Source organism: Mauremys reevesii, linkage group 9 (genome assembly GCF_016161935.1).
Source record: "Mauremys reevesii isolate NIE-2019 linkage group 9, ASM1616193v1, whole genome shotgun sequence".
NCBI classification, from domain to species: Eukaryota; Metazoa; Chordata; order Testudines; family Geoemydidae; genus Mauremys; species Mauremys reevesii.
Window position 1 is genome coordinate 92498093 of NC_052631.1, and position 20592 is coordinate 92518684.

Sequence of the window (20592 nt, forward strand, 5' to 3'; positions counted from 1 at the left end):
GGAAATTAGAGAAAATTGTGATAACAACAACTTGCTTTCAATTTGTTCTTCTACAGGCAGTTTGCATAACTGTCAGGCTGAGTTAATCAGAAAGCTCCCACCTATAACAAAAGGGGGCTGTGAACCTGCCCAGGAGCTTGGACTGAGGGGGTGGAGGACTTTTGCTAAGTAAATGTGGGGTGAGGGAAGCAGAACACACAGAAACTGAGATCAGACAAGAACAGAGAAGCAGAGATAAAAAGCAAGGAAGCCAAGCAGTAGCTGATGAGCACAGTGTGACCCTGGAAAAAGAGAGGGGGATTCTGGACCTGCTGGTTACAGAGGCTTCAGCTATTATCTAAGAAACTGCTTCTTTTGTCTGTGGTTTCTCCTGCATTCAGAGAAACAGGACTTTGTATATTCCTTGTAAATGAACAAGAGTGCATTGAACATACAAGACTCCCCAGCTGGAACATCCCCAACGCCCGGAGCTTTGACAAGCTACGTGGGTTAAAAAAGGGACAACAATATCAACTTCGATTAGTGATCATCAGTTACTTTTGCCTTTCCTCCTAGCATTTGTTACAGCTTCTTGACACATCATGTCTTAGACCCTGACCCTGAAAACGTTTAAATGTTACTCCTGGGTTCACAGTGAAACATGTCCACCAGAAGTTCCCAAACTGTGGGGCGTGCCCCATTAGGGGGTACAGAGGACCGTTCAGGGGGGCATGGCTGGGGCCCAGACCAACCTACAGCAGCAGAGGGGGGAGCACCACCCCGCTCCCCCACACTCCTGGCACTTGACCGGGGCTCTGCTCCTGGCCTCAGCTGTGGCCCCAGCCTTGTCCTCACTCCCAGCTCCAGGGCGGACAAGAGTAAGGGGGGGGACAAGCCTGAAAAGTTTGGGGACCACTGATGTACGTTTCTCATTTTGGGGTCTTAGATTGTATGCTCTTAGGGGTGGACCTTGGATGTCTGCACAGCTCTAAGCACAATGGAGACACTGATTTCAATTGGGGCTCTAGGCATCACTATAATTCAGGTAAAGAGAAATCAAATCAGCAGTTCATCACAGTATCTGCATGGAAAGTCAGCTAACACTGACTTTTTAAAAGCAAGGTTAAGTGTAGTAACACTACTCTAGGCCAGTGGTTCCGAACTTGTTCCGCCGCTTGTGCAGGGAAAGCCCCTGGCGGGCCGGGCTGGTTTGTTTACCTGCCGCATCTGCAAGTTTGGCCGATTGTGGCTCCCCCTGGCCGCGGTTCGCTGCTCCAGGCCAATGGGAGCTGCTGGAAGTACTGTGGCCAGTACATCCCTCAGCCCGCGCTGCTTCCATCAGCTCCCATTGGCCTGGAGCAGGGAACCGCAGCCAGTGGGAGCCGCGATTGGCCGAACCTGGGGACGCGGCAGGTAAATAAACTGGCCCAGCCCGCCAGGGGCTTTCCTTGCACAAGCAGCAGAACAAGTTTGGGAACCACTGCTGTAGGCATTAGTTGAACGAATAAATAAATGCATAGTATCTACAGGAGACAAACTTCAGGCACAAGCTCGACTCTCAAGAAAAACAGATCAAAACTGTTTACTACGGTCCTCTGGAACTTTTCAGTATCTCTACTTTTTCATGACTAGCCAGGTATGGTAAGCATTATAATTCCAAGGAAATGAAATTTTAGGCTCTAGTAACCCCTGATATTTAGTACAAACAAACACCTGGATATAATATGGTACACACAATCAATGAAGCACAGCAGAGCCCTCATTGTCAGCCCATTATAAATGGAGTAAAGTTAATTCAGTATGGTGCCTTAGCTAATCTGTTCATTATAAGTCATGTTACTACAGGAGCAGCATTAGAGTGACGATGATGAAGAAATAATTCAGCTACAGTCTTTACGTTGACTAAGCCTCGGTACTGGAACTCAGTGAATGATCATTCTTTATTAAAGGGCTCTTCTATAACATGGGGGTACATATATACTGGGGAATAGGGATCTCTCAGAATGGCATCTTACAAAATGAATCTGCATTTCAAATAACTACAGTCCTCTTCTCTAGTGTGCCTGCACCAATCTAACCCTGGACTTCCGGACTGCAAAAGTTAATGCTTCAGACATGAGATTTAAAGACTGATTTGTGCTGATCTGAAGCTCACATGCAGTATGCTTCACTTTTGGTACTTGCTCCTGAACATTAGTGCAAGGGGGTGGGCAGGTCAGTCACAGTCTCTCTTAATACACTTCTGTACCTATTGTGTACATAAGCCCGAGTAGTTGATTTACCATATTCGTGGTCATGTTCTGCAGACCACAAGTATGGGTACAAACAATCCAATTCCCACACAACCAACAATCCCTTTAGAACTATATGACCATGATAAGCAAAGTGCCCTTTTAAAAAAAAAAAAAACTTTTTTTAACAAAATGAAAGTATAGGAAATGTTACACATTACTGTGATCTTAGGAAAAATGCTGCTCCACACAGATAAAAAAATCGTTAATACAAAAGCAGAATGAAACTCAAGATAACGTTAGACAAATTTCATCCTGATGTGACTTTGCGTAGTGCCCCTTTTTTTCCCCAAGAGAATAGAAAATTAGAACAAATTCATTTCATGATTCAACAACAAAATATGCAAAGTGGATACTTGTCATGGAAGAGGTAGTGATGATAAAACATGGTCACCATTATGTTTTAATAGTGGACAAAAGTTTTAAGAGTATCACTTTGGCTGGCTTTCTCCCCTTAAATCTCACTTGTTCCTCTAGCACATCTCCCAAACACACTCTTCAATGTATTTTGTCCATGATTGCACCATAAGAAATATCCAACACACTCAATTAGTGATGGGAGGTGGATGAAAGCGAGAACTGTTTAGGAGCAACTGCAACTTAGTATTGTCACTGGAAAGAAAAATAATAGGCAGTTCTCCTTTGCAGCAAAGCTTCAAGGTGGTAAGAGTGGAAGTATGAGCAGGTCAGGACTACAGAAATTTTCTAGCGATACTGAAAGTGTCAGTTGGGAGAAGAGTCAGTGAAACATGCAACAAGCCAAAATTAAAATTTAAAATGATAAATATCTAAAAATGGTTTACTATGAATAGAAAACACCAACTGAATTTTCTGTCCACCTTGCTACACTGCTATGACATTATTCCCAGACCTGCCTTTCTAGGAGATTTATTGCATTTCTTGGGAGGTTACTCATATCCATTTGGTCTTAAGCCTTAAGTACACCACCCCAGCTGCAGTATAATCCCTCAAATATAGTTGCTGCATCTTACTGAAGCAGTAAGACACCACATTACATGGTTCCTTGGATTTTATGAAATAACTTTTCCTGGAAATGATGGTAAGAATCAGAAAATGTTTTGATGCAAGCTAATGATTTTCAGTGAACATGAGATGTGTTTGATAGTGAAATTTTAAGAGTGCATCCTCTATTCTGTTGTTCTGATAGCTCAGTTCCCATAAAACATTTACATGCCTCTCTCCAATATGCAAGATCTTTCACTCTCAAGAGCTGCCTTTTAGGATTATGTAAGAAACATTCTCTCCCTGTTCTTCCACTAAAAATGTAAACTGTACACTCATGGGCTACCATGGCTGAGTAGCACAAAGTGATGCTCAATTTGATCCCATGTTTTTAAAACTGAGCATCCACCCAGAGCAAGCGGGAATCAAATCAAATCTACTCTGTCTTAGGATGTTACTCAGCCTTGTTAACTGGTAACTTAACACTAGGAATACATAATTTTGCTTCATAACTGACCCATATTTGTGTCTCAATTTCTTTACAGCAGGTCAGAACTAACTTCTAGTCACTCCACTCCAATTTCAGGTGAAGGCCTCTCCAACATTGCCAGGTTGAGGTTGATTTAAATGATAAATTGTCACCCTTCGACAAATTACTAGTATTCAGCTGAGATGAGCACAAATCTTGGACTAGTCACACCCAGGCATTCAGAGCCCAGAGGCATTAACTTCTACTTTGTATGTGTATACAGCACAAGAATGTTTTTCACTCCATCCACAAATATCCAGTCTTCAGTCTGTGGCTATCAGATGGTGATGCTTCCGTTAATCCTGCTTGCCTTCACGCCACTGTCGAGACCCTTCATTCCAAGCTACATAGACAAAGAGAGCAAGTACCACATGAACAGTAACTACAGCGACGATGGCAGCATAAAAATAGCTGTCTCTGTTGGACATTCCCAAGGTACCTGAGAAGACAGACAAAAAGAGCACACTACTTTACAGGAATTCTGAGTGTTTCTATTAAGGCAGAATGATAACTTGCAATTGTTTAAAGAGGCTCAATTTATTACATGTTTATTACTTCTACATATCAAGAGTAGGACAGACAGACAAAGAGCCATAGGTCAGAAATTGCTAGTATGTTGCAATTGGGATGCAAGATAATGAAACTGCTTTTTACCTTTTTCCTTTGAGGTACCAGTTAACTTTTGGAAATACAACATTTTAGATCTTTAAAAATGTTCTACAAATATTCTTCTGCCATCCTCCAACATTAGACTTCAACCTCCCTGTCAATTGAGTATTGTTCTCTTTTTATCGATGGGGAAAACGGAGCAGCAGAGGTTAAGATATTTGCCTATGGTCAGTCAGTGGTACAGCTGTGATTAGAACTTGGGAGTTCCTGACTTCCATGCTCAGGCTACTAGACAGACCATGCTTCCTCATCAGAAGTACTGTGTGTACTAGATAATGAGTAGGAACCCATATTAATGTTTCCCATATAGTACAAGATTTAAGATACTAGAGCTATTTCCAATACATCATTCTTTCCAGCCTAAAACAAAGCATCATTGTTGGTAGAGATTGTTGTAACTGACAAGAATGTCTTCAGAAAAGTCAACATATCAAGAAAACAGGAAATTACACATTTTTTTCTGAATCTTTTATTCCACTTCTAACCTCAACTTCCAGAGGCCTTCGCAACCACAAGGATTGAAGGAAACAATTTGGTTTTTTGGAGGCCCTTAAACAGTCACATATTCCTCAGCTGCTCTTGTCTTAAGAGTGAAGTTCTATTTTTGTCTTCAGAAAGACACTTGTGCAGCATCAGGAAGTTCTGCTAGTTTGTCCATTTTTCCTGTATCAGAGACAGGCTCTTGGTTGGTTGTCAGCAATTTAACAGAGCCCTGGCTCCACAGCACAAGTTTCATCCTCAACCTTCAGGAAGGTGGAGAGAATGAAATTCTTCAAGCAACAGAATTCAAAATCTGAAGCTTAGTGTTTGAATGAATTTTTTTTAAATATAGCTGAGTATGTTTATAAATATAATCAAAGAGATGGAGTTAGAGAAGGACAGAATTATAGCATTCTGAATGTCATTGTTGGCTTATGCTGTTACAAGAAAATCTTCACAGAACAATTTCCACACACATCACCACTGCAGCCTTTCAAGTATTCTCTACACAGCTAAAACTCAGGTTTTATACTTGGCATAAGCCACTGAAATAAATTTGTTCTCATTTGCACCCAAAACCTTGAATATCACAACCTTTAATGTTTCCAGCCCCATATTCCAAGAGGGTTCCCTGTCTAATCCAATGCATTCAGTTTGTAAAAACAAATGGGTGCTAGAGAAAGAAAGGATAAAAAAACCCTAATATTTTGGGTATGAGGCTTTGTCTCTTAAACATGTTCTGTTTAGCAGGAACAGAATTACCTTCAAATACATAAGCCTTTGAAGAGAAGTACAGTCCAATAGGTAATAAGATCATCAGAGCTGTGAAGAACAGAAGCGTTCTTAGAGTTGATGTTAAGGAACCCTCATTTCTGAAATGAACAAGAACAGCTGTAACAATACAGAGAGTCACATAACATATCTGACATAGTGCATCCGCTTTCCTTCAAGGGGAGAAATACAAATGGTTGGTTTTAAGGAACTTTCTTTGCATGTGCTGTTTGGAAGATGCCAGAAATTAAGCTTTGTACTCAAAGCTGGTATTTGAACATATTATTCAGAATTATGTCAGGGCCAAATTCTGCCATCAGACAGTTATGACAAGAAATATCTTAAGTTATTTTAGTATATGTATTTGGTTCCTTTTTAAAAAAACTAATACCTGCAAAAGCATTAAAGGGACCTTCATCAACTTAAAAAAAAATCATATTCCTATCAATTTTTTAGACTTGAAGCATTAGACAAATCAGTTCATATTGAGGACTGTGTATCATTCCCCCCTTTTATAGGGAGGTCTCTCCCACAAGCAGAGATGAGAAAAAAATGTTTTTAAGACAGAAAAATATGATCAAGACTATAAAATTGACAAGGAGATTTAGAGGCAGGTGTAGTACCTAAGAACAATGTTCAACACTTAAAAGAGAACTTGAGTTCTAGACAATTATTATCCCAATATCACTGCCATTGAACACTTTTTTTTTTAGTTTCCATTGATTTGAATTCCATTCAGCAAACAGGACGGAGCAAAAAAAATAATAATTTATTTTAGCTGCAAATTCAAGTTATAATATAAAGCGAATATTATCGCTAAACCTCTTTGAATAGGCACCCGAATTATAGACCAATGTCAGAACATCTCTGGGAACAAAGTTTGGTTGTACTACAAAGTTAACAGAGCTTGCAAAAAACAACAGTAGGGTAAAGTACAATTTGGTCAGGAAAAACAAGGAAAAGCATTCCCTTAATTAACTGCATTTGGTCTGTCAGGACAAGATGTGTCTCTATATACACCAGCTACAGCTTGTTTTTGCATTTGCTAGCTCTTACTTAGTTTGGTATAAGTGTTTACTCCAAAATAAAAATGATCTAACCAGCCAAGCAATCCGTGGTCTACTTCCAAAAACACAAGAGTCAATGTCAGTGTGTCCTCACCAGGGGACTCTTTATTTTGAAACAAGAAGGTCTGTCAAAAGCAAGTTCTTAGTACTACTAAGAAGGGATTCTTAGTACTACTACTTAGCACCTGCCCAGAACTTTTCCCATGTAAACTTCCATACATCTATACACATGTCTCTTTTCATATGGAGAAATTAATGGCGGGTCTACATTTAAAAGTTGTACCAGTTGGTTAGGCATGTGGTTTGGATGGGGTTTGGTTTTTTTTGGCCAACATACTTATACCAGTAAAAGTCCTAGTGTAGATGCAATTACACTGGTATAAAGGTGCCTTATACCAGCAAAGTTTATTCTGATTTGGGAACCAAAAAATAAAGCTAAATTACTATAAATACATCCAATCTAGGGGGATTGCCCCTGCTTTAACTACCGCAGGGTATTGATGGTGGCAAAATATCGTAGGGTAGAGAAGCCCCAAAGCAGAGCTCAAGGTCGAACAGCCGGCACCAAACCCAGCTGTGCCCCGTGTCTCACACCTGGCCTCTCTAGACCGGAAGATGTTTGATAACCTGGGTCGGGGTCCCGCGGGATGGGTAGGAAAGACTGACTGACTCTCCCCACACTCACCCTTCAGAGTCCACCGCTTCCCGCACACCGCCGCGATCCTCCCCGCTCCCCGCCCCAAGGGAGCGCCTGGTGCCTCGGTCACCTCCCGCCCCTGGCACCGCGGGTCAGGCAGGAACTAGGGGCTGGAGATTTACCCACCCTCCCAGCGCGCGGCCCCGGGAGCCACGAGCCACGGCAGGGGCCGGGCGGGGCCAACAGCGAGGCCCGGTGGCACCGGCGCTGCCGCCCCACGGGACCCAGGGCGGGGGGTTCCGGCTCCACCCGCTGGGCCCCCGGGCTCACTCCCCGCCCCCACCGCCCGGCTGGGGCCTGCGGCTCCCCGGCCTGAGACTCCCCCAGACCGGGCGCTCCGCACTTACTGCCCGAGCTCCGGGGGCGCCGCTTTATCGTAGCGCTCCATGGCAGCCACCCGCTCGCTCCGCACGCGCCACTTCCGGTCAGCTGACCCGCCCGCGCTTGTCATGTGACCCCCTCGGGGCCCGGTTCTCAGGCTCGCACCGCCCCCTTCGGGAGGGGACGGGGACGTTCCAAGGGCGGCTCAGGCCCCGCCCCCCTGAGGGGAGCGGCTGCGGGCGGGGCCGCGCTGGGCGGGGCCGCGTGTTCGGCGCTGGCTGCCGCCTCAGGGCCGAGCCGAGCCGAGCCGAGCTCCCCGCGTGCCACCCGCTAACCGGGGCTCCCTGACTCCGCGAGCCGCGGGTTTGGCCCGGCGTGTGCTCAGGTGCAGGCGCGTCTACGAGCCCCAGCGCATCCCACACGGGAATTGAGCCTCCGGATCGGTGAGGGCGGGGGGGAAGTAGTGGGACCATTTTACCAATAGGGAAACTGAGGCTCAGGGACGCCTGCGGCGATGCTGGGGACCGACTGAGGCAAGATCTCCTGAGGCACCATCGGTGCTGGGGGCTCCAAGACCAACTTGGCAGCCTCGGTCAAGCTCTGCCCATCCTGTGATCTAGCCCTCTGTCTCCTTACACTGGGCTCAATACCCAAAATTTCCTACAGCAGCCCCTAGGTCTTCTCTGTTAGCTCCTCAGGGTGGCCCGTTGTCTGGCACATTTGGCTGACTACATGTGCCTAAGGATTAGTGATAATAGAACATCATCATTAGTGAGGGACCCAAACCAACACCCGGGGAAAGTTTGCATCCAGATCTGAAATCCTGTGCTCCAGAGCCGGACTGCTGGACCCCTCCAGAGTGGAAAAGAGGTCCTGACTCGCTACACCACCAGTTGACTCTGCCATGTGTTTCACATTGTACTCAAACTCCTTGTCCAGGACTTCGTCCTCATAGTTAGGTCCACTGTCTGCTGCCTCCAGCCCAGCTGAAGTATCCATGGGACTCTTGGAGGTGGGGTCAGCAACATCCATCCATTTTTTAGGGATATGGGCAAAAAAAACCTCCAGAAAATATTAAATCAGAGGCCTGAACTGGTCATGATTACAGGGGAGAAATTCACCATTGCCCCTAAACAATATCTGGTCGTCCTTCGTTCCCCCCCCCCCCCGGCCCCCTCCAAAAAACAACCAAACCTGTATGCTTGTTTCCTTTTCTGTAGCTGCACAAGGGAGACACTGCAAGCTTGAGATGGAGTGTCGGGGGGGAGGGAGGGGGCATGCTAGGAATCAGGGAGGGGAGTTCAAGAGAGACGATGAAGTGCTCATTGCCCAGTTGGCCTTCCTGGTCTTTTTACCCAACAAGAAAACAAAGAGACAAGCTGTAAAGGCAAGATGATGAAAGATTTTACCATCAATGGGGCAAGAGTGCTAGTCTTAATATGTCTCATTACTTCTCTGCTATATTATTCCAGTTTACAGAGCAAGCATGAAAGCTAGTGTTTGAGAAACGTAACAAGGCTTCACGTTATATACAACTTTCTCCTGATTGGTGGAACCTTTTTGATGGGCAAAAGGATGAGGTGCCTGAGTCTTGTAAATGTAAAGTAAGTAGTAGTTAATACTGAGCGGCCTTTTAAGAATCCTGCTCAGGAAGAATGTGTTAAGAATTAAATTGTGTGGTTAAAATAAATGAACACAAGTAGGTGGCTTTAACGAGTGCCCACTTGATTTCCCCCCGCCCCCCAGGATATTTCTTTGCCTCTGGTCTCACTTTGCTGGTTGATTCTACGGTGAAAACAGCAACTACACAAAACATTTTGTAACTACACAAAACATTTTTATAACAGCAAAGAAACTTAAAATTGGAACAGTCTCATATCATAAATGTATTATGAAGATTTATATCCATTATTAAAAGGCAACAAATCACTTGAGGTGCACCAGCCCATGCACAGCCAATTTTTTTTTAATGCAAAAGTCTTGTTAGTTAGACTTATAAAAGTTTTGCTGAATCATTTTCTTTAACTGATTTTCTTATAGAGATGCTTAACAGATGTGCAAGAACATGTTAAATTTTTGCAACTGTAAAAACAGCTGTTCAAAAAACAAAATCCAGTCAAAGATACTGTAACTTGAGAAGCCCTTGTCAAATTATTTCATATTTTTCACATGAAACTACCTTTATGTCTGAGCTGGCTTACCAAACTTCAGGCAGCTCTGCCGTTTCTTATGGATTGGAGAGAGAATGCAAAATTTGCCCTTATACAGAAACTCTGCTGCAACTTTAACTATGACACGACTAGTGTTGCTTGCTCCATAACATATACGATACCATTAGCTGAAGCTCTGCTATTGCTATGCCGTCCGCAATCTTGTTTGTATTTTTTTCTTAAAATACCTACTGTCCAACCTCTGGCTCTTATGCACCCAGTAAACTCTTTCTCGTGGATTATTTTTGTGATAAATGCTTTCTAACTCAGAGGTGTTCTCTCTTTTCCATCTAAGGTGCTTATATGGATCCTCTTATTGTGGAATCTAAACATCCTCACAATACCCCATGTGACACAGAAAAGTATGATTACCCTCATTTACAGCTGGGGAACCAAGGCACAGAGAGACTAAGTGACTCATCCACAGTCACACAGGAAATCTGTAGCAGGGCAAGGAATTGAATCTGGGTCTACCAAGTATTAGGGTAGTGCTTTAACCATAGGACCAGCCTGGATGGCTAAGGATATAATAGGTTTCAGAGGGGTAGCCGTTTAGTCTGTATCAGCAAAAACAATGAGGAGTCCTTGTGGCACTTTAGAGTCTAACAAATTTATTTGGGCATAAACTTTCGTGGGCTAAAACCCACTTCATCAGATGCATGGAGTGAAAAATTCAGTAAGCAGTATATATATTACAGCGCTTGAAAAGATGGGAGTTGCCTGATTCATTTGTTGCAAATATTTGGCTTTGGCTGTGGATTGGATCTTGGTTGATTCTTCTTCTGCCCTTATTTTCTGTTGTGGAAATTGGTTGCTTATATGTTAAGAAACATTTATGTAAAGATCTCACATCAGAATAACACCTCCTAGAGCAATGGGAAATTAGCTAGGTATCTTCACCTTCCTCTGAAGCATAAGTACTGCCCCTTGCTAGGAATGGACACCAGACTTGACAGACAAATGGTCTGACTGAGAATGACAAATTCTACAATGTGTGTGTTTTGCTATTGTCCTGCCTATATTTACCCCGGCCAAAAGTTCCTCTTACCAAACTATTTTATCTTACTGCTGATATCACAATGGAAGTATATTCTGCCTCATCTTCTCCCTAAGAGATACAGATCAATAAAAGTTGGTGTATCCCTTTCGTACACCATCTAGTTGGGGCTGGAGAGAGATGCTAGTCTTAAAAGACCAGGAAGGAAAAAGAAAAAGGTGGAGAAGAGGGAAGAAGTGAAATATTGAAAGGCTTATTGTCTTTAAAATCCTGTTTATTGAGGTTTTAATTTAAAATATTTTTTTAAAAATCAAGGTTTGTTTCCATGGTAATTTACTGAAAAGGGGAAGGAGTTAGGAGCAGGGGAAGGAGGCAATGGCTAGAAGGGATGCCAGCGGCAGGAAGAGACTCAAAATTGGGCCCCCTACTGCAGAGTTGTCAAGTGCCTCTTGTGAGGTGCTGAATATGCTGAAGGTTGCAACTTCCCAGCAGGTTGCAGAAGGCATGCAGTGCCTTGGAGCAGTGGGGCTGGCAATGTTTGGTTAGAATTTGAAAACACTTTAAATGATTTTCAAAGGAAAAAAAATGTTTTTGATTAGGTGTGATTGTGCCTCAGTGGCTCACAGCTGAGAATAGCAGATTCAGGCCAAACTGCTGAGAAATAGGGCAGACTCACCCCCAAACTGGTGGTTATTCTAGCCAGTAACAAAAGTAAGCTTCTGTCTCACCATATTGGTTAACAAGAAGTCAAAAATACCGTCTCCTTAGGCTTCCCCACCCTTATTTCACCACTCAGACACTAGATTTTATGATGTGTGGTTACTGAATGCCAATTTAATCAATCAAAGGGCTCTTCTGATTTCAAGAGATCAGCCACATAGCCACATCAATGTATGGGCATGGCTACATTTGCAGATGTAGAGCACCGTGAGTTAAAACTGCCTTCGGAGAGCACAATAGGGAAAGTGCTGCAGTCTGTCCAGACTGACAGCTGCTTGCGCACTGGCGTGGCCACATTTGCAGCATTTGTAGCGGCATTGGGAGTGGTGCATTATGGGCAGCTATCCCAGCATGGAAGCGATTGTAATGTGCTTTTCAAATGGGGTGGTGGTGGAGTGTGACAAGGAGTGTGTTGTGTGTATGTGGGGGGAGAGAGAGTGGGTTTTTGGCAGGCTGAGAGCATGTCACATACTGTCTTGTAAGTTCAGACAGCAGCAGACCCCGCCCCCCCTCGCCTCTCTCTCTCACACACAGCATTCCACACTTATCTGTCTCAGAGCAGATAAGCAGCCGGCTGTCAGAAACGGCGCTTTCAAACAGCATATCTGCATTCCTACAGCGAGTTCAGAACAATGAGAAGAGTGGCCACTTGACTTAAGGGGATTATGGGACATTTCCAGAGGCTGATCAGAGCACAGTAATGCAACACCTCATCCACACTGGCACCACGGCGCTCCAGCGGGGGTGCAGCAAACGTTATTCCTCTTGCCGAGGTGGAGTACCAGCAGCGCTGTAGCTGCGGCATCAGAGCGCTCTCTGTGCCTTGCCAGCATGGACGGGGAGTGAGCTAGGGTGCCCGGGGCTCCTTTATTGCACTGTAACTCGCAAGTGTAGCCAAGCCCTATAACTCAGATGTTACCCAATTATCACGCTGCCACCAATCCAATAGTAACTAAAAGCGAAAGGTTTATTTATAAGAGAAAAAGAAGAGAGTTAAAATGGTTAATAGATCATATACATCCAAATTACTGAAAAGTTCTTAGATCAGGTTTGCAGCAGTAATGGAGTAAACTGCTGGCTTCTACAGTCTCTGGTAACTTCCAAAAGACTGGAAGGTTCTCAGTCCATAATATGCTTATTTTAGCTTTAAGTCTGGAGAATCAGAGCAGGAAAGAGACAAAAATGGAGTCATTCCAGAGAGTCTTTTATACACTTTGCCATGTGCCTGGACATTTTCTGTTTCAAACAAAGCGCACAGCCTCAGCTTGTGGAAAGTTACTGGCCTTTAAGATGGAGTCCAGGGTCACAGGAGCATGTCATATGTATTTGTCCTTACATACTTTGATGACTCAAGGAGCAGCTATTACCCATATACTTAAGGCATCCACAGAAAAGGCTCTGTAGACTGGCTTGCTGGGCGGGATGAATTTCTTCGATAGCCCATTGTTAGAATGAAGTGTCCTTAATGGATCATCAAGCTTGATTAGTCCATTCACAATGGGCTGTGTAGACCTTGTGGATGTTACCCCAGGAATACACTCACATGTATACGATATAAGTCCATGGCCAATATTTATATGCATGTATCATCTTTGTATGTGAACATGATAGTCACACTTTTCCATTGACATCTTCCATGTCAATGGATAGCTCAGTGGTTTGAGCATTGGCCTACTAAACCCAGGGTTGTGAGTTCAATCCTTGAGGGGGCCACTTAGGGATCTGGGGCAAAAATTGGTCCTGCTAGTGAAGGCAGGGGGCTGGACTCGATGACCTTTCAAGGTCCCTTCCAGCTCTAGGAGATTGGTATATCTCCAATTATTACCATGACATACTTTGTACAAGATTTGTTGCAATTGTAGAACAGTGGTAGCAACAATGAAACAAATGGTCTATTTCAATCCTATAGCATCACAGTGGGTAAGACTGAGCAGCTGAGGGGAGAAAGTGCTATATATGGGGCAGCTCTTAGAGCATATGACAGAGCCATTGATTTTTTATTTCAGGTTTGTAGGTTTCAGTGGATAAAGGGCAGGATGCTCGGGAGAGGCCAATACTAAGCATGAGCTTCAGAGAGCATTAGCAGAAAGCAAGAATCGGTCATGTCTTTTTATTATTATTCAGTCAAATGTTTAATATGCATCCTGGGGAATATTAACTAGTTGCTAAAGAAAAATGAGCAACATTTGTAATTGGCTGAATTACAGACTTATATATTCATTAGTTTCCAGAACCTCTACACCACAAGAAAAAAAAACCCATCGGTCCATTCTCCTCTATCACCAAAGGACATAGCCAATCTCAGAATGAAATGCAAGGCAAATGGCTTAGGTAACCACCATGTTACAAACAGAATGAGAATCATAGTAATATTAGTGCACAGGGTTAGGCCACTTCCATGGGGGGCGAAATGTTCCCCCAATTTTGTGGCCACTGGTACAGGCCCCAGGATACGTCACAGTGAGGAGCTGCCATTCTCTTCCTGGCTAGTGGATGGCTGTAGTTTGTGGACTCAGTGGCCACAGCTCACTCCCCATATTATTTCTATGGGTTTGCAAAGGAAACGCCTGAGGGACACCAGATGGTCAGGCCAATAATGGGCACACACAGCTATCACTTGTTGCCCTGCAAAACACACGAGAAAGAAGTAAATACACACTTGAATGGTGGGAAACATTTCATGACTGCAGTTAACATAGCACAACCTGCACTTATTACGTTTGGCAGCCAAGCTCTTGGTATTGGAACCCATCCTTTGTGCCTGTCGGTCCTTCACTCCCACCTTCATGCATTCTCACTCTCCTCCTCTTCCATTTCTGCTCTCTATCTTCACCCTCTGTCCTCTCCTCCTCATTATACACGCCTCTCTCCTCCACCTCTGAGCGTGGGCATTCCTTCTGAAGCAATACGGTGTTGCCACATAGGGAAGTAACTGGGGGAACCACAGGGCAGGAGCAAAGTGTGCTTCAGCGAGGGGAGTACTGCTGGAGTACCACAGGGAGTGCCACAAAGGCAGCAAGCACGAAGGAGAGAAAGGGCTCCTTCCATTACATCCAAATAATGGAGTTAAGTAGACAGGCTGGACTCACTTTAAAGCCCCTGGTCTTTTCACATGTTAGATCATTAGCCCAGGTATCTGATTTGCCTGGGCTTGTAGACTACCACCTCTGAGAGAAACTCAACACAAAAGTTAGAACACACTGATGGTTTTCCTGAGTGTCGTGTAGAGCGGAGACCTTGATTTGCAAGCATACACCCAGGCAACCTTTATAGAGTACTGGATGTGCCAGATACACTATAGTTTCAGGCTTGTGTATGTTATGAAATTGGTAGAATTACAAATTTAGGTTCTGATCCTGGGTCAGAGCATCCATGCAAAGCAATCCTGACTTCAACAGGTGTGTGCCACATACAGTCAATTGCAGGATCAGGGCCTCAATTATTACTGCCGTAAAACAACCGGGCACTGGCAAAGAACCATTGATTTATACCCCTGGCAACCCAAATCAATATAAGATCTGGCTCACCAACCATAAGGAAATAAATAGATTTTTACAGAGGTTGGTCAAAGTATGCATGCTTTACTATTTCCACGAATTTCATTCTTACATTAAGCACTGCACAGAATTACAGTGTTCCACTTTTTAACAGAAATGAATCTAACAGCTGGAGCAGTGTGTTAATGCAGATCATTGTTTAAAGACATACTTTAGAGACTACAGGATGGCAGGCATTTTTTAAGGTGTTATATTACTGAGAGAACAATGACTGTGTTAAAAGGCACATCTTTACACAACAGATGTGATAATCTTGTAAAACAAACAAACGATCCAATAGCACAGTAAGGTTCTGGTCCATGACTAGAGCTCCAAGGTGCTACAGTAATACCAATATTAAATAATAATTTTACTCTTCAGCTCTTCAGAACCAATGCATCTATGGGATTCAATTCTGCCCTCATGACACACACACAGAATTACCAGTAAAGTTTCAACCACATCTTTTTTAACAGGGGATCTCACCAAAGGAGAGAAGAACCCAGCTTAACTTTCAGATCCCAGGTAGAGTTTTCAGGCCTAGCTGTTAGAAACATTATCCTTTGACCTGTAAGCTGAGTATGTTTGAGATGAACATTATAGCTAGAGAATAAAACAAGTAACCAGCTTCCCTCCTCCATTCCAGCCCTTTCATGTCTAAGAGGTCATATCCAGACAGCTAAGAACTCCCTTGGAGCGAGGCGAGGGAGTGGGGGGAGGGGAGGAGAGAAGAGAAAGGCAAGATAGTCAACACCTTACACTGTCTCTCCCCCAGCCCAACACAGAGTGTAGCAGTGCTCTAGCTGTGATCTCTCCCTCCGGTCCCCTAACTATCCTCAGCTGGGAAAGATATTTTTGCCAACTAATGTATGCTAGAGAAGCTCTCAGCCTGCTCCAGTTTACACAGGGCCAGAGCTAGTCCAGGGACCCATAATCAGTCCCGTTATGTCCCCTCCCTTCTGCTGTACCGAGTAGATCTCAGTCACAGCGGCAAATCAGCCACAATTTGCTCTCATCCCCACACCGCCCATCATATAGTTTAAAACAATAGCAAGGAAGAGTTTACATTAATAGCGCGACTGTTACATTATCTACACAGTGCTGCAGCTGGGCACAGCCCTTGAGAGAGAAAAAACACTCAGTCCTCCACAGTACTGAGTGTCCTCAAGGGAACCGAAGGGCCTCAGCACCTCATAGGATCAGGAAGTAATTATGTTCATTTATCCCATTTTAGAAAATAACTCCAGTGTGTTCGGTAATTTCCATTTGGAAATGGAAAATTACATCTAACTGCTATGGGCGGTGGTGGATTAAAAGTGCCGAAGAGACAGATAAATGCTGTTTCTATTATTCAGACACATGGACACTTCCCAAATTATGGCAGCAACTGTGGCAATATACATTCCACCATCATTATAAACCGACGGTACAGCCTGTTGATGAAAGGCTTGTCAACTTGGCTCCCAGTCATACAGCTCCTTGTAAATACCGCATACTAGCTTGTAACCACTCAGAGCCCCAGACCTCAGAAAGGCTGCTGTTCTTGGCAGGCTTAGAATGATGTCATTATGCCTGCTATTGCTAATGTACAGTCCTTGCATGGCCAACCCAGAGGTGAAGTACTTCCAAGGCCCATTCAGCGACATGAATACAAATCCCACTTGGGCTGAGCATTATCCAGCACCCCAAAGAAAGGCATTGTTGTAGTCAGGAAAAGGCTTCCCAAAGCTCCATTGTTTATTTTCACGTTCCAAGGATCACAGGATCCAGCTAGACCCCAGCAGGAAGAGACGTGTTGCCATCTGGTCTGGGCCCCACACAGCCGGTGGGTCTTTGTTCCAGTTCTGCAGACAAGGGTCAACATCACAAACTCACCACAGTGAATGAAACTTCTTAGCCTCTCAGTGGAAGTCATAAGAGAGGGGCCAAGGAACGGATGGGGCAAGGAGACGACTGATTCTATCTGGGCTACTTCTGTGGCCTCACAATCTCTAGTGTATTTATTCTCACAACATCCCTGTGGATGCGAGCCTGGGATAGAGAGAACCTCAACTATACTCAAAATCAGCCCCGGTCACTACCTTTTGCATTTTAAAAACCACCAAAAGCCATGTCATAGGCTGCATAGATGGCAGAACTGGCAAGTAGAGAAGATACAGGCAAACTTATTTGTCTGCCTGAACTGGCGGAGAACCTACTTTTGATAGTTGTCATGTGCAAACAATAGTTTAAATCAAGTGCCTCACCCCCAGAACAGAGGGCAGAAACTTGGAATTCAGCTTCTTCCAGATTCCTCAGGCTCTGGCATTCTGTGAGACAAGTTCTCTCCATTTACAAATGAAATCAGACCTCACCCAGGAAAGCACCAAAGCCCAAGAGAAGAGAAACAACACCCTCAAATCAGCTGTAGTTGCTTAACATTTTCCTCACTCATATGGTACAGCTTGACCATGAAACTCACAAGCTAAGCAAAAAAAAAAGTTGTTTCTTAAATAAAAAAATATGTTATAAATAAAACTAGAGATAAGAAAGACAGGCAGGGCTTGTAGGTCAGCTGCACTGAACCATAACAATTAATCACATTAACATACGAATATAGTGTGGTTATATCATGTTTAAAAATCTTTAGTTTCTTTGCTGAAACAGCTAGAAGTTAAGGATTTCTGATGAGCTTGGAATTATGTTCCTCAAACACTTATATGAAAAAATCTTTCTCCTCAGAATGTTTTATTTTCATTAAAACTAACACACAGGAAGATTCAAGGCTACAAAGATATGAAGGGGAATGTGCTACAGGGGTTTTGCATACTAAGCCAATTCAGTCACAATATGCAAATTTTTGCAAAAATGTCATCTTTCCCCTGTCCTCTTGTGCTAAGCTATTCATCAATATGACAGTTATATTATTTGCACTATCCAATAAAATGAACAACATTTATAAAGCAATGGCGGATGACAAGCCATGCTTTCTAAACTTTAGTAATAATTTAGCTTAGTTTTAAGTAGAGGAGATTGTTTTTAATTCTGTCCTTTACATTCTGCACCTGAATCAGCTGAAGGAAATCTTCAAGGTCAGTTTCCTCAGCATAAATCTCTGCTACTGTACAAGCACAAAATGTATCCCAAATCCAGTTAGATGGCCAAATTTGGCATTCAAATGCATGAACCCAATATAGACTTAAGGTCGGAAGGGACCATTATGATCTTCTAGTCTGACCTCCTGCATAACACAGGCCATAGAATCTCACCCACCCACTCCTACAACAAACCCCAGACCTATGTCTGAGGTGAGCTACTGAAGTCCTCAACTTGTGGTTTAAAGACTTCAAGGTGCAGAGAATCCTCCAGCAAGTGACCTGTGCCTCACGCTGCAGAGGAAGGCGAAAAAGTTCAGGAGTTCTCCATCATTTTAAATGAGGGTATGGTGTCGTGTTTATTCTCAGGGAAATCTTTCTTTACCCTGTTTTTCAACTAGACACAGGGCAATGTCATTTGTCAAAGGCCACCAAGGGAATCCGTGGCTCATTCCAGATTAGATTCCATGAACCTTGGACTAAATTCTTTGTTTTTAACCAAAGCACAGAACTTTGTTTTGACCCCACAAAAAGCAAAATAGCAACTGTCACTCCCAGCATGGCGAAGCAGCATTCAGGAGGATGCTGAGGCAAGGTACATAGTTGAATGTCTATGTCAGTGTTTCTCAAACTGGGGTCGCTGCTTGTGTAGGCAAAGCCCCTGGCGGGCTGGGCCGGTTTGTTTACCTGCCCTGTCCGCAGGTCCGGCCGATTGTGGCTCCCATTGGCCACAGTTCGCTGCTCCAGGCCAATGGGAGCTGCTGGAAGCGGCGTGGGCTGAGGGACTTACTGGTTGCCGCTTCCAGCAGCTCCCATTGGCCTGCAGCGGCCAACCACGGCCAGTGGGAGCTGCGATCGGCCAGACCTGCTGACACAGTAGGTAAACAAACCATCCTGGCCTGCCAAGGGCTTTCCCTACACAAGCAGCAACCTCAGTTTGAGAAACACTGGTCTATGTGCAAAACTTACTCACTTGAACTTGTTAGAGTTTGTAATATTGTTTAGTGTTTGCATTAGTGCTTGGTTTAGCATAAGATAGGCACTTTATAAAAGTAATGCCTCCTCATCCCACCACTGCCACCAACTTATTTCCAGAATACCCCACACGCCACAGGTTCCTAGTGCCCTGGTTTAGGGAGTGGTCCAAGGGTGTGATTGGAGAGTCTTGTGCTCTGGAGATCTTGAGCCTGTGGAACATACATAGGAAACTGTTGCATCTAACACAAGTTAGAGCAGCCTTAAGGCTGCTTTCACCTGTGCCCTCAGGATCGATGGGTTTAGAGGAAAGGTGGAAGAAGGCCCCTCCCCACCTCCTCAGATGCACCCAACACTTTCCCAGTGCAAATCTGGCTCATGTTTTCCTGAGAATGCACTAGAAATGTGTGAAGCCCCCCCAACTTCCCCACACAGAATGACAGAGACCCCTTATCTGGTGTTCAGCGCTAAAATCTCCTGTCATTGCTAATTTTCTTCACCCACAAGGATTCTGATTCACGAACATATAAAGAGAGGCTAAAAAGGCCCAAGGTCCCTTATTGTCCGAGGTCCTTCTGCAATCACAGGATGCTGAGCACACGGGACATACCGACGGTATCGTCTGATCAGAACTCCAGCGGAAGGTGAAAGCCTCTACTCCAAAGATCCTGCCAGCAGACGGTGATATGTCGCATGCAGTCTAGTCCATTGTTTTTCAGCCTTTCCAGGGTGGTGATGACCCCTTATTCAAAAATAAAAAAGTGTTTGTAACTTCTTTACATTTACTATAAGATTAAATAATAATAATAAAAAATAAAATAAAAATGCAATGGCTATGTAGTTTGAGGGGGTTTCAAATGGTTGGCAGAGAATACTTGACCTTAAAGGGTAAGGGTGGGCAGGGAAAGGGGAAAACAAGAGTCTCTGATTTAGATTGCAATACATTTTTCAATGCCTTATGACCCCTCCCCGCACTGGGCATCGTGACCCACTGGTTGAGAAATCACTAGTCTAACTCCATCCCTCCGCCACCCTACTCCTTCCCTTGGTCTAGCACCCCTGAAGATATTTAAAACAATGACCTCTCATCTTTCCCTAGCAGTTTAAGCATTATGACATCTCTGAAACCGGTCTCAAAGTAATTCGCCATCTGATCGCTTTGTAAAAGTATATTCCACATTCCTCTTGAGGTGAGACTCAGTCTGTTTTTTGTGATGATATCTGGGAGTATAAACCAAACACACTAGAATATACAAGGGAAATAGCTCCCCCAAGGATTCCTAAATATGGTGATTACTTTTTTAAGGCTACAA

General features: G+C 44.0%; 2 protein-coding genes across 16 annotated transcripts in view; both read right to left on the reverse strand.

Annotated features, from left to right (window-relative positions):
* Positions 1–1545: 1545 nt before the first annotated feature.
* On the reverse strand, positions 1546–7941 carry VMA21 (vacuolar ATPase assembly factor VMA21). The gene is made up of 3 exons (XM_039489854.1): positions 7794–7941; positions 5674–5783; positions 1546–4201 (listed from the first exon to the last, which is right to left on the reverse strand). Exons 1-3 carry the CDS (start codon positions 7895–7897, stop codon positions 4059–4061), a joined length of 357 nt encoding a protein of 118 aa, XP_039345788.1. The 5' UTR covers positions 7898–7941; the 3' UTR covers positions 1546–4058.
* A 7349-nt stretch (positions 7942–15290) lies between these two features.
* GPR50 (G protein-coupled receptor 50) overlaps positions 15291–20592 on the reverse strand; it is a 280991-nt gene continuing 275689 nt past the window's right edge. For all 15 annotated transcript variants that reach the window (XR_005584875.1, XR_005584874.1, XR_005584872.1 and 12 more), the window contains 2 exons: positions 19890–20021; positions 15291–17074 (listed from right to left, as the gene is read on the reverse strand). The gene's annotated coding sequence lies outside the window, so the exon portion shown is untranslated. The remainder of the gene's footprint in view (positions 17075–19889; positions 20022–20592) is intronic.

Coding starts and splice junctions, on each gene's coding strand:
- VMA21 (XM_039489854.1), bottom strand. CDS start 7,897: ATGACAAGCGCGGGCGGGTCAGCTGACCGGAAGTGGCGCGTGCGGAGC. Junction 5,784..7,793: donor GCGCCCCCGGAGCTCGGGCA/GTAAGTGCGGAG, acceptor TGTTCATTTCAG/AAATGAGGGTTCCTTAACAT. Junction 4,202..5,673: donor AAAGGCTTATGTATTTGAAG/GTAATTCTGTTC, acceptor CTGTCTTCTCAG/GTACCTTGGGAATGTCCAAC.